Raw genomic sequence first — 11,548 nt, 5'->3', positions numbered from 1 at the left:
GGCAAGAGCTGCTTCGCTCTGGGCGTGTTGACCCTGACCACCCTGACCTCTCCAACCCTTCCTTGGGCACCTAAAGGAAAACAATCTATGCATTCATAAAATAAGTCATATTAAGTAATGTAATGCACTCGATCGTGCATAATTCTGATTCTTTTCCCGCACCATGAATTGCAGCAAAAATGTCCTATATAATTAAACTGATTAGAAAATTTACAAATTTACCTGCATATCGATCTTCTTCCGCTTCCTGCGGGTCACGTCCGCACACGTCTGCCATAAAAATGCCAATAAATGATTTTCGTTTTAAATTTGAGACGATTTGAGACAAGAAAGTGTTGTCCTGTTGTCTAGATAGTGTCATAAAAACGAAGCGGAGAGCGCTGACTGAGACTGAAGAGGTTTTCAAGGACGTTTGTCGCTTGGAAAGGAGAGGGGGTGATTTGACACTATCCTTGGATTCCTTGGTCAACATTTTATAAACTGAAATTTTGAAAATAATTAAAGGAATCGCTATTTTTCCAGGAGATCCGCCCAGCTGGTGGCGCTTTTCAATTTTAGGCAAATCTTCATACTTGTTTAGAGCGCACAAATCGCTCCGCGCTCTGCGCTCATGGCCTGAGCGCAGAGCGCGAGCGCAAAATTTTTGAGGGCATGAGCGCGAGCGCAGAGCGCAAATGGCGTGAGCGCGGCGCTCATTTTGCGCTCAACGATTTATTATAAATTAAACAAATTTTGTTGTAAAATTTAAGAAATTTTCACAAAAATGTGTAAATTTAACAAAATTATTTTTTTCTTTCTCAAAAAGCGTTTTTCAGACTAATTTTTGTTTATTTTTCTATTCCCAAACAAAAAAATTAGTAGGTATTATTCATCGAAAAAAAAATAACAATGAGCGCGAGCGCAGAGCGCGAGCGCAAAATTTTGGCTTGAGCGCAAGCGCAGAGCGCGAGCGCACAATTTTTGAAAACGAGCGCGAGCGCTGAGCGCAGAATCTCATTGAGCGCGAGCGCCAGCGCAAAATGTCTGAGCGCAGACAAGTATGCAAATCTTCGTCTATTTTTGGGTCGATTATTTTATATTTTGAAGGACTAACATTTTATAAACGGAAATCTTGAAAATATTAAAAGCAATCGCTATTTTTCCAGGAGATCCGCCCAGCTGGCGGCGCTTTTCAATTTTAGGCAAATCTTCGTCTAGCTATTTTTGGGTCGACTATTTTTTAACTTGAAGGACTAACATTTTATAAACGGAAATCTTGAAAATATTTAAAGCAATCGCTATTTTTCCAGGAGATCTGCCCAGCTGGTGGCGCTTTTCAATTTTAGGCAAATCTACGTCTATATTTGGGTCGATTATTTTATATTGCAGATGGCGCAGCCCATCAGAGGGTCTTTCTTTTTGTAGAGGTTTTTCAAAATTTTGGGGGATCGATCGAGTTTGATCCAACTCTCTCCCTAGTCTTGTACAGATACAGAAGTTTGCTGAGACGCAAAACCTAATAAAAGACATTTTAATTAAACATTTTTACTTAAAAAAAAAAGTTATGAATGTGAATGTTCGTGTCAATAGCATATATATAATTATATATATCTTTGATGGCACCAGCCATATAGGAAGAACGCCGCATGTTCAAATCTCCTGCTTTTTATTCCAAGCAGTATATGCAAAAAAAGCATTTTTAAGGGCAGTAATTTCCTCCAGCGGTTCTCGGAAAAGTTATTTGAGATTAAAGTTGCCATCTTTTCATTCTCTTTGAACTGAACAGGGCCCAGACAAAACTTCTTTTATAGATAGAGTATTTATTGAACACAACTAGGTGTACAACGGGTGTCTAAAGCTAATTTGTCTTCCTAAAATTAATTTTACAATTAAGCTTGTTTCGATAATTATTACAAAGTACAAAATTAGTTAATTTTGATTTTTGCAGCCTCTCTTAGGCTTAGTTTTCGTTCATTACATTCAAGAATATGATATTGTGAACATTTCTTACCGCAGTGCTTGCATTCACAGTCTATTGTCGCTTGAGAATGAAAATTTTTATTCTTACAAAATAAATAGTGGTACCCGTGACAGGCAAATCTCGTAAACACTTGGCGATCACTGAACATTGCACATTGCCAATTTTTATTCTTCATAGTTTCTGTCTCGTAGAACTCATCACATATCTCAAGTTTGTTTAAATATTTAGACACACAAAATTTCTGGAATGCTTCAGTTTCAGTTAGAGAATATTTTACCTGTAAGTCCGATACAAAGAGATCAGTGTCAACTAATTCATACACAAATCTAGATCTAATATACTTGGACAGTCCTAAAACTCTTTTTAAATATCTTGTTTTGACTTTTTCAAGATTTTCAAAATCAGTCTTTGTTAGGAAAGGCCATATTTCTTCAATGCCGTAGGACGCAATTGGGGAAATTTTTAGATCAAATAGCTTGTGTGCTGTTTCAATGGATAATTGTTTTAGTTCTCGTATATTATAAGTGGCCAGCAATGCAGCTCTTGTTCTTTTTTCAATGTGCTTTCCAAAAGAGATTCCTGATGGTTGAAAAGTAACTCCTAAATATGTAAACTCAGCAACTCTCTCTATTTCAATTCCACCTAAATCTAGGCGGTCACTTAATGCATATTTTCCTAGACCCTTATTTCTAAATTTCATGAATTTGCACTTTTCCAAGTTAAGTTTCAAACTGCGTTTTAACAAAAATTCTTTCATTCTGGCTAAAGCAATTTTCAAGTCACTTAATTTTTCTGAGGTTAAAACAATATCATCTGCATAATAAATGGCTTTCACGTTTGGCAAATCTCGTAGAATATTATTTATATCAGCTAAAGAGTAATTGAACAGAAATGGGGACGTGCATCCCCCCTGTCTTACCCCATTTGATTGTGTAATAAGTTTTGATACTGTTACTCCATCTACTATTCTCAAGAAATTTAAGTCTAAGTTGTGAGCTAAATAATTTAACTCCGTGAACGTTAGCTTCTTGCTTTCTATTAACTTCTTAAAAATAAACGCCCTATCTATTGAGTCAAAAGCTTTACTTACATCCAAAAATAAGGCATATAAGGGTGATTTCTTCTTATAAACTGTCTCTTGAATGTTATTAACTAAGGACTTAATTGCCTGTAAAGTGGATTTTCCTTTCACAAAACCATATTGATTGCCTGGAATCTCGTGAATCAAAGATGAGTAGATACGTGCATGCAGTACACGATCTAACAGATTGTAAAAAGCCGAACTAATACATATTCCTCTATATGAATTTGTATTTTCCGCGTCCCCTTTTCCCTTATACAAGAGTTTTAGATTTGACTGCCTCCATTCCTCTGGACATGTTCCTAGCTCCAAGCATTTGGTGAAAAATTGCGTTATTTCGGGGAGTAAGGATTCAACAAGTAGTTTAATATTTTCATTCTTCACTTTGTCAGGTCCAGGGGATTTCCCGTTTTTCATTTTCTTTAATGCTAACAAAACTTCTTCTTCCATAATAGGTGAAAAATTTATATCATTTCTGTAATCTACTATCATCTCTTTCAGATTTAACGATTCATTTTCACTCAATTTTTTCTCGTTGAAAATTTTTTCAAAATTGCACTCCCATTCATCCATCATTATATTGTTTGTATTGTAAAAACTTTTGCTCAACTTGAGAATTTTATAGCACTTATTCTGCTCCGCCTCTTTTAAAATGTCCAACTCCTTCATTTGCACAAAAGCGTTCTTCTTCATTTCACACACATTTTTGTAATTTCTTTTTATTTCGGTATAGTGCGGTAATAGAATCTTGATTATACTAGTTACATTTAAACTTTCAGCCACTTCCAAGCACTCTCTCCATTCGTTCAATTTCTGTTTTAATTCGTAGCATTCAGAATCAAACCACGGTTGACTAATCCGTTCAGTTTGCCTACGAGGAATGTCGGCCTCTTTCATAATATTTATCATATTTTTATAAAACTCTTCAACGTCCCCCTTTTCCAGATTTGTTCTTAGAATATTTTTATATTTAGTCTCAATAAGCTCTTTAAGTATGTTTTCATCTAATTTAAAATTTTTCTTATTCAAAGACATGTCCCCATTTCTGTTCTTTTGTTTTGTGAAATTAAATTCTATTGAAATAAAATTATGTTTTCTTATGGTTGGGCAAATTTTAAAATTTTCGGTGTAAATTTTTGGCCCTTTGAAGATTAAATCAACCACACTATGACCATTACTACAGTCGTAGGTACTTTTATATGGATATTCATTTACTATTGTCAGACTGTTTTCCTCAGCAAAATCAAGCAGCGAGTCAATTTTTCTGTTTTTAGTATCCAGTCGGCAATTAAAGTCTCCAGCCAAAATGAAATTTTCAAAATTTTCAACATATTTAAGGATTGAGAGAAGTTCATTAGTCACTGTTGTAGAACGTATCTTCGGATTTAAATAGCATGTTACTACTGTAATGTCATCAAAATTTAGAATTATGAAGTTGTCCAAATATTTCACATTTAGTAAATTTCCTAACCTAGAATTAAAATACACGGAAATTCCCCTCATCGGTCGCCCTGCCTCCTTTTGTGAAGCTAAAACTTGCCTTGAATAAAAACCAGGAATGTGAAGTGGTTTCTTTAAAAATGTTTCCGTGAAAAGAAGAATATCATAATTTTGCAGTTCTGTTGCAATCGGAGATTCATATGCTTTCGTAAGCCCTTCACAATTCCAAAGCCCTAATTTTAAGTTACTCACGTCGCTGTTTCGACAAGGGAAATCTATAAAGAAAGTTTCTCACGAGCACCACAGTTGCGCTTGCTTCTCTCCCTGGGTGCAACAGTCTGCGAATTAGGGGCATCATTTAGCTGCTCTCCGTCATCCGGCTTCCCTCCAGTCTCTTCTTCTTCCTCTCCGGCCTCCTTTGGGTTGAACAAATTCCCACAGTTTCCCCAGCGTTTGGAGACATACTTGTTGTACAGATGAACAGTGACAGGGACATCTCGAAGTTCTTCGTACAGAGTGTCCAAGACCCAGAGGCGATGCAGCCTGTCCATGCCACTGCACATGTAGGTCATTGCAATCTCATCAATCTCTTCCTCTCGAATGACTTGGGCCAGCTTAGCAAATGCAGTCTTCACTCCCTTTAGGAAAGGCTCAGGTGCTTTGTGCAACTTGTGGGGGGACCTCATTTTAGTTACCACGTGAAACACAGTACCGTACTTTTCAGTCTTCTCTCTGATGATTCCGCCTATTTCAGTCTTTCCCGGCTCAGCTTTCGGTTTGCCCACCGCCGCCGTAACCTCTTGTGCAGCCCCCATGCTGGTCCAGAGATCAGAGGCTATGGCGTGTGCCTTTATCTCTTGCTTGGCATCCAGTAGACTGACCCCTTGATGTTCAACAAACTTGACCTTGGCTCCCTCCACTGCGAGCGACTCATCATTCTTCAGGGCCTCATCGAGTTGGGCAGAGCGATCGATGTATTGGTTCACGCAGGGTGTGTCATCAGCCTTTGTCAGAGGAGCAATTGGTGGATAATAACCTCTCTGATACCTGCCGTGAAATTGCCTCCGTCTGTTATCTGTACCGCTCGACTCATTTTCTGCATTCTTCTCGTAGAAAAGGACCTTCCGCTCAAGCTCCCTCAGCTTAGCCTCGTGCTTCTCATCTCTCTCCTTCCAGGACAAACGTTCCTTTTCGAATTCCTCCTGCATCAAAGATACTGTTTTACTGAACATTTCGCCAAGTTGGTCATTCTGAATTTTGAGCTGATTTGAGAATTGCAGCGTGACATGCTGGAAAACACGCTGAATGATTTCCTCCAACGTTACTACAGCTCCCGGAGGAGCCGGACCTCCTGCATAAGTCTGTCCAAAACCTCCTGAGTTGAGAACTGGTCCATTGTTTCCATTTTGCAGAGGGTTTGGCGCCATCTCCTGTCCGGGGGTGGGTGGAGTTCCTTCGGGCCATGCTGGATGATGGAATTTTGCTCTATTTTCTGTATGTCCGTAAGAAGGGCCACAATTTATGGGTGGCTGGGCAGCGTACCCTTGTGGTGACCTCCACGGCACATGTGCAGATGCCATGGCCTTCAACTCAGGGAAAAAAGGCGAAATTAGACACACGACCCTCCTAAACCAGTGTTTTCCTTACCGAAGCAGTGCTGCCAATCAACTTCTTTTTATTCTTCATTGCAAAGCTGCATCAAGTGGGTAAGCGACTTTCGCGAGAGCCGAGAGAATTGTGAACCACCTTTTTAAAAACAATGGTCCTCTTCAATCCACCAGCCGGCTCCCAGCTCTTTCAGTGTTCCATATCTGATAGGGCGCTTTTCAAGTAGGATGAGATCAAGGTGAGCAGCTCCTCTTCGTCACTCTCAGAAAAAGTCTAATCCTGTCCGGACTATAACTTTTTCGTCTGTATATACTTTTTGGCTTTTCTATACACTACTTGAGCAATTTTAATTTTTTTTAATAGCTTCAAGATCTTCACCGAGGATGTGTATGAATGATCAATAACAAAAGCCGCGTATTGAAGAAAACTGATTTATTATATAGATAAATATAATCTTCATTTTCAATAATATCGCTTACAAATGCACTTTAAAATAGATCTGATTTTTCGATTGCACCTAAGCAGTTTTTTGTCATTGGAAAAGCTTTCAAAAGCAAAAAAGCATATAATTATTTTATAGGAAGCTCAAAAAGTACTTCATTTTCATCATCATCAATCTCAAGTGGTGCCATTTCTAGATCGTCTCTGTTGGAAATAATGCCGTACTTGTGGACTCTGGTCACTTTTTGTTTCAGTCTGCAAGAGTTTCAACAAATTTCATAAACATAAAATATCTTTCTTCAAATTTTGAGCAGCTCACCTTACAGTTCTGGCAACAAGATACATAATTACAATCAAGCCAAGGCCTAGAAACACATAGAACCCTCTTAGCAGGGAGCCGGAGTTGACTCTGCCCCCTGGGCCAACAGGTGCAATTGCTGTGCTGGAATTTCGTCCACTTTCCGTGGAGTCAATAGTGGAGGGTGGAACTTTCTCAGGGGTGACAGGAAGGAGAGTTTTGTTAGCCAGGTACCAGGAAGCGTCAGGTATCGCCTTGTCTTTCTTCTTCGACTTGGACCCCGAGTGCTGCTGGTTATCGACGCTGCTGCTGACGTTTCCCGCACTAGGTGCCAACTCCGCCTTTGGAGTTGACGGCTTTTCATTTTTTTTATTCGCAACCACCGACTGATTAATGTTGACAGTGTTCTGGTTAGCTTCATCAAGGCTGACACAAAAGGCACATCCTATTATCAAAAAGCAAAGGAATGCTTCTATTGTTAGCATTCTTATCGTTCTCTGGCTGCTAGTTGGCATGATTTTCCATGTTCACATGACAGGCTGGATCTCATCGAAACACTCCAAAAGCGGTGCAAAAATGCTCTCAGCTATTGCAATAGCTCAACTCCCTGTAGATTTTAAAAAATTATTTACAATTTATTATATGAGCTAGCTTTTTAATTGTACGTATACATACTTCCTGATTTAAATCACCCAAAAGTAAAATTAAATTTTTCTCTTTTTGACAGGCCACCGTGCCATCATTCATTAAACAAACCACGTACACTCCCCCTTTTGCCTCAGTCACGCCCCCGCCTGTGAAATAGGGGGGGGGGGGATAAGGCGGCAAAATGCTGCAGCTCATATTAGCTGCGCGAAAATGTCTTTTTACACATGGGCACCGGAACCAAGAGAGAGCGGTCTTTTTAAAGTTGAAGGAAGATGAATTAATTAATTATAACCTTGCGCTCTGAACAATATGACTGTTTTAATAATGGATTACGTGATTTTTCTAGTTGGCAATAATTATTACAATTATTATTCTTAAAAAAAGCTTTATACAAAACATGCATGATAAGTATAGTCTGTAAAAATTCCTTCATCATTTCTTGGAACCAAGTTGCACTTTCAAGCCAGTTATTTTTTCAGCAAGATCTGGATATTTGGCAAAGCACTTGGAATGCACATACTCTAGCGCCTGCAGATTTTTTTGGTCGAATGCTACTTTGGCAGCTTCAGAAAACAAACTGCAATAAGAGCATAAATAAGATTTTTAAATAAATAAATATCCGATTATTACTCTAGTTTCATATAGTATCGAACTTTCATGTCCTCGTTAACACGACCGACGTAGAGTTGAGCGTCGTCCTTTTTACCATGAGCAAGACAAACGTCGACAAATGGCTACATTTATTACAGAAAAGGTTAGAAAAGCCTAATAATTAAAACAATTCTTTCATTACTTCATATCCAATAGGAGATTTCTTTGCCTTTGAAAATTTTTCAAGTTCTGCCCACTCGCCCTCCGCAGCTAGAGATGAAATTTTGACCCAGTAATATCTGAAAGTTACAGAATTTAACATTTAAGGAGTTATTAAAAGTCTTCAAAGGACCTTCTGTCAGGAACTTTGTATTCTTGTCGCAATTTTTCTGCTAATTTATGCTCCTTCATAAGCAGAAGCTTTTTGAGCGTGTCCGTTACGGAAAGGCCGACGAAGTTGCCTGTGCTTAACTTTTCTTGCAGACTACGTTGGTGTCTTAGTAACTTGGCTTGCTCCTCACACAAACTGAAATTAGTTTCGTGTTTGCCTTTCTTGTAAAAGTCAGCAGCAGAATTCAGAATCATTTCCATGGTCGACGAATTCTGCAGGCATTTTTATTAATATATTTTCATTTTAACGATGAATTTCACCTTTGGATCAAAAGCTTCTCTCACTGCACAAGCACCCAAGGAATTGAAATCGTCCTCCTGCTCGTAAATACTTCTCCAGGTTTCTTTGTTGTGTTCTCGACAGTACTTGAGATGCAATGCTTGGGCCATCGGGTATTCTCGAATGTAATACTAAAATATTTTGTTATTTGCAAGTACTAATTAAATTACATTTCATTACTAGAAAGTCTGAGAGAGACATGTGTTCTTTTAAATGCTGTATAACAATGTGCACCAAATCAGTGTTCCCACTGTCGATAGCTTTGACGAGAGCCGTCTTGCCCTCATTAAGTCTCAGCAGTAACTGCACTTGACGGGTAGCACATGGTTCATAGTCCATTAGCTGCGTTTATTAAGAATAATTAAAGATTTAAAAAAAAAAAATCAATTCTTAGAAACCTTCAATGCCAGTTGATTTCTATGCACGTCGATGGCCTTATTTGCAACCTCTGTGTATGAAATGCCTGGCGCTTGACCCAATTTATTTGCAATTTCCCGAGCTACGTCTTCGTCTTGCAAATGAGTTTGCCCAACCTAATAAAATTTAAATTGCAAAATAAATTCCACCTAATATATTTTTCTCACCTTATTGCAGGCCCACAAAGCAAGGATTCTGCTTTCACCATCTGTCTCAGGTATTTGCAAGAACTGAGCAATTTTGATAGCAAGAAAGTAGTTTTTGCGTAAAACCAAACGATCTAGGAGAACTCTTGTTGTAAGGTGCCGAAGTCTATAATAATTAAATGGAATTAGCAAAGCATATTTTAATCTTGATGGGAAAACACATACTGAATCAAAGAAAGTGGAAGTCCTACTTTGTAGTCTCTGACAGCATTCAGGACCCTCATAGTTCGGCACATTTGGACAAACTTATCACTGTCGGATGTGCTTTCCAAGAAACTCTTCCCAAACTGAGCAGCCTAAAAGAAAGTAACATTACAACATTTTATCTCCCAAATTTTTATTATTATTATTGTTGTTATTTGCCTTTCTGGTTCGATTTGAACAACAGTAAAATTTCACCTTTAAAAGGAGCTTTTGAGTGTCCTGAGAGAACTCGTAACCCGCTGCCTCAATGCACTGTTGAACTGCAATCTTCAATTTATCCTTCACAAGACGTAAATACTCATCAGACCTATGTGAACCTTTCTGGAAGAGAATTAAAAATTTTTGAAAGAAATAAACATCGATGGTAAAAATAAATTAAGCAAATTACCTCAAATTGACGGGAAGCCTCTAATAGGTATGATCCAGGCTCAGTGCTGTTTATTCGAAATACTTCTTGCGTCACTGCAGGAACTTTCTGCAGCATTTCATGCTTATAACGAGACAGAAGTCGCACACCATCCATCTCTTTGCAAAGTGCCATTCCTTCGCTGATTGCAAAGGTAAGACGGTCTCCATTTTTTCCAACAAGCAGCAAAGAGCCTCCACTCCACAAACCAAGCACCGACTCCGAGCCACACCTGTATTTGGATAACGTAAACAATTTTTATGCGTTATAAGTTTGAAAAATATACCAAACAAGGTCATCAGGTTTGGAGCGCCAGCCTGTGTCAATCTCGCAGAATTTGGTTCTTAGATCCGCAGTGCCAAGCCAAAGTCTGCCAGTGTCGGTGAACAATGCTACCAGTTGATTGTCATGTGAAGCAATTATTTCTGTGACATCAGTGTAAGCCCCAGTAAAATCAGCACACTAAATTCTTAAATGTTAATTTCTTTGGTATTTAAAAAAAAAACTATTTTACAATAGGCTGGGCACTGGTTTTTGTTTCTCCCAGAAGCATTAAATTTTTCCGCTGTGCCACTAAGAGCCTGGACCTTTTCTCGTCCGACAGGACACACCAACTGCTGGGTGGTTGCTGAGGACCTTTTCAGGGAAAAAATCTTATTGCTCTAGGAGATAAATTTCTTGAGAAACCATACTAGACATTTCAGCAACTTTTCTTAATTTTGGTTCCAGCACGTTGTTGACAAGGAAAAATTGCAGACTAGAAGTCAGGACAACGATGCCCGTACCTCCGAAGCTGTTGTAAATTTTGGCATCCATCACCTTGTGCTCTTTTGCCACCTATAAAGAACAACATCATATAAAATTTGAACTGAAATTTACATTCCAGCACATCTCCCATGCTGAAGGAGTGCTTGAAGTTTCCAAATAGATCATATCGAACGACGATGCCATCACTCTGCACACACAAGAGTTCCTCTGTTGAAGACCAGCCCAGCTCCACGATTGCTCCACTGTTCCACTAAAAAGATAAAATAATATTTTTACAGGGATTCAACTCTAATTTTTCTCCAGTACCAAGATTGACGACAAAATTTGACCCGAGGCTGTGTAAATGAAAATTGTCGGCTTAGTTGCACCTTGGACAGCAACGAATTTTTTTCTGTCCATTATGATCGCAATGGGTCCTCCATATTGAGCCGCGGCCACGCAGATATTTTCAAATTTGAGATCCCAGTGCATTTCGTAGATATCAAATTTTCTGTAAAAATTCCAAAAAATGTACAATGTAAAAATTAGGATGCCATGAAATGATGGTTTGTCGTCATTGCACCTGTAAAAGTTGTCCTTTCCTAGTGGACACCACTCTGCAGTTATCATAGCCGACATTTTAGTAGTTTTATGATTTTCTAACAACCGTTCTTAAAAAATGTACATCTATTTAATCATTTATGGATTAAAAACTAAACAATTTCATTTGGTTAATTGTGAATTCTGTGACAAATGGGCGTTTCTTCAAAATATTTGTGTTCTAAAAACACCCTGAAGTTGGTGCGTATAAAAAGAAAAAAACTTGTTGTT

General features: G+C 38.4%; 2 protein-coding genes across 2 annotated transcripts; both read right to left on the bottom strand.

Annotated features, from left to right (window-relative positions):
• Nucleotides 1-6,504: 6,504 nt before the first annotated feature.
• On the bottom strand, nucleotides 6,505-7,603 carry LOC132199152 (uncharacterized). Its single transcript, XM_059623672.1, has 3 exons — nucleotides 7,504-7,603; nucleotides 6,850-7,435; nucleotides 6,505-6,785 (listed from the first exon to the last, which is right to left on the bottom strand). The coding sequence occupies exons 2-3, from the start codon at nucleotides 7,341-7,343 to the stop codon at nucleotides 6,659-6,661; spliced, it is 621 nt and encodes a 206-aa protein (XP_059479655.1). The 5' UTR covers nucleotides 7,344-7,435; nucleotides 7,504-7,603; the 3' UTR covers nucleotides 6,505-6,658.
• A 171-nt stretch (nucleotides 7,604-7,774) lies between these two features.
• LOC132199147 (vacuolar protein sorting-associated protein 16 homolog) lies at nucleotides 7,775-11,514 on the bottom strand. Its single transcript, XM_059623667.1, has 17 exons — nucleotides 11,301-11,514; nucleotides 11,045-11,228; nucleotides 10,860-10,988; nucleotides 10,663-10,807; nucleotides 10,485-10,606; nucleotides 10,257-10,432; nucleotides 9,953-10,202; nucleotides 9,760-9,885; nucleotides 9,526-9,656; nucleotides 9,322-9,466; nucleotides 9,136-9,270; nucleotides 8,918-9,079; nucleotides 8,719-8,868; nucleotides 8,420-8,670; nucleotides 8,270-8,366; nucleotides 8,107-8,210; nucleotides 7,775-8,053 (listed from the first exon to the last, which is right to left on the bottom strand). The coding sequence occupies exons 1-17, from the start codon at nucleotides 11,354-11,356 to the stop codon at nucleotides 7,909-7,911; spliced, it is 2,508 nt and encodes an 835-aa protein (XP_059479650.1). The 5' UTR covers nucleotides 11,357-11,514; the 3' UTR covers nucleotides 7,775-7,908.
• Nucleotides 11,515-11,548: the final 34 nt, after the last annotated feature.

The sequence above is a fragment of the Neocloeon triangulifer genome, unplaced genomic scaffold, assembly GCF_031216515.1.
Source record: "Neocloeon triangulifer isolate White Clay Creek 2 clone unplaced genomic scaffold, ASM3121651v1 ptg000013l, whole genome shotgun sequence".
NCBI classification, from domain to species: domain Eukaryota; kingdom Metazoa; phylum Arthropoda; class Insecta; order Ephemeroptera; family Baetidae; genus Neocloeon; species Neocloeon triangulifer.
Note: the sequence above shows the minus strand (reverse complement) of the source record. Positions and strands in the feature narration are given on the sequence as shown.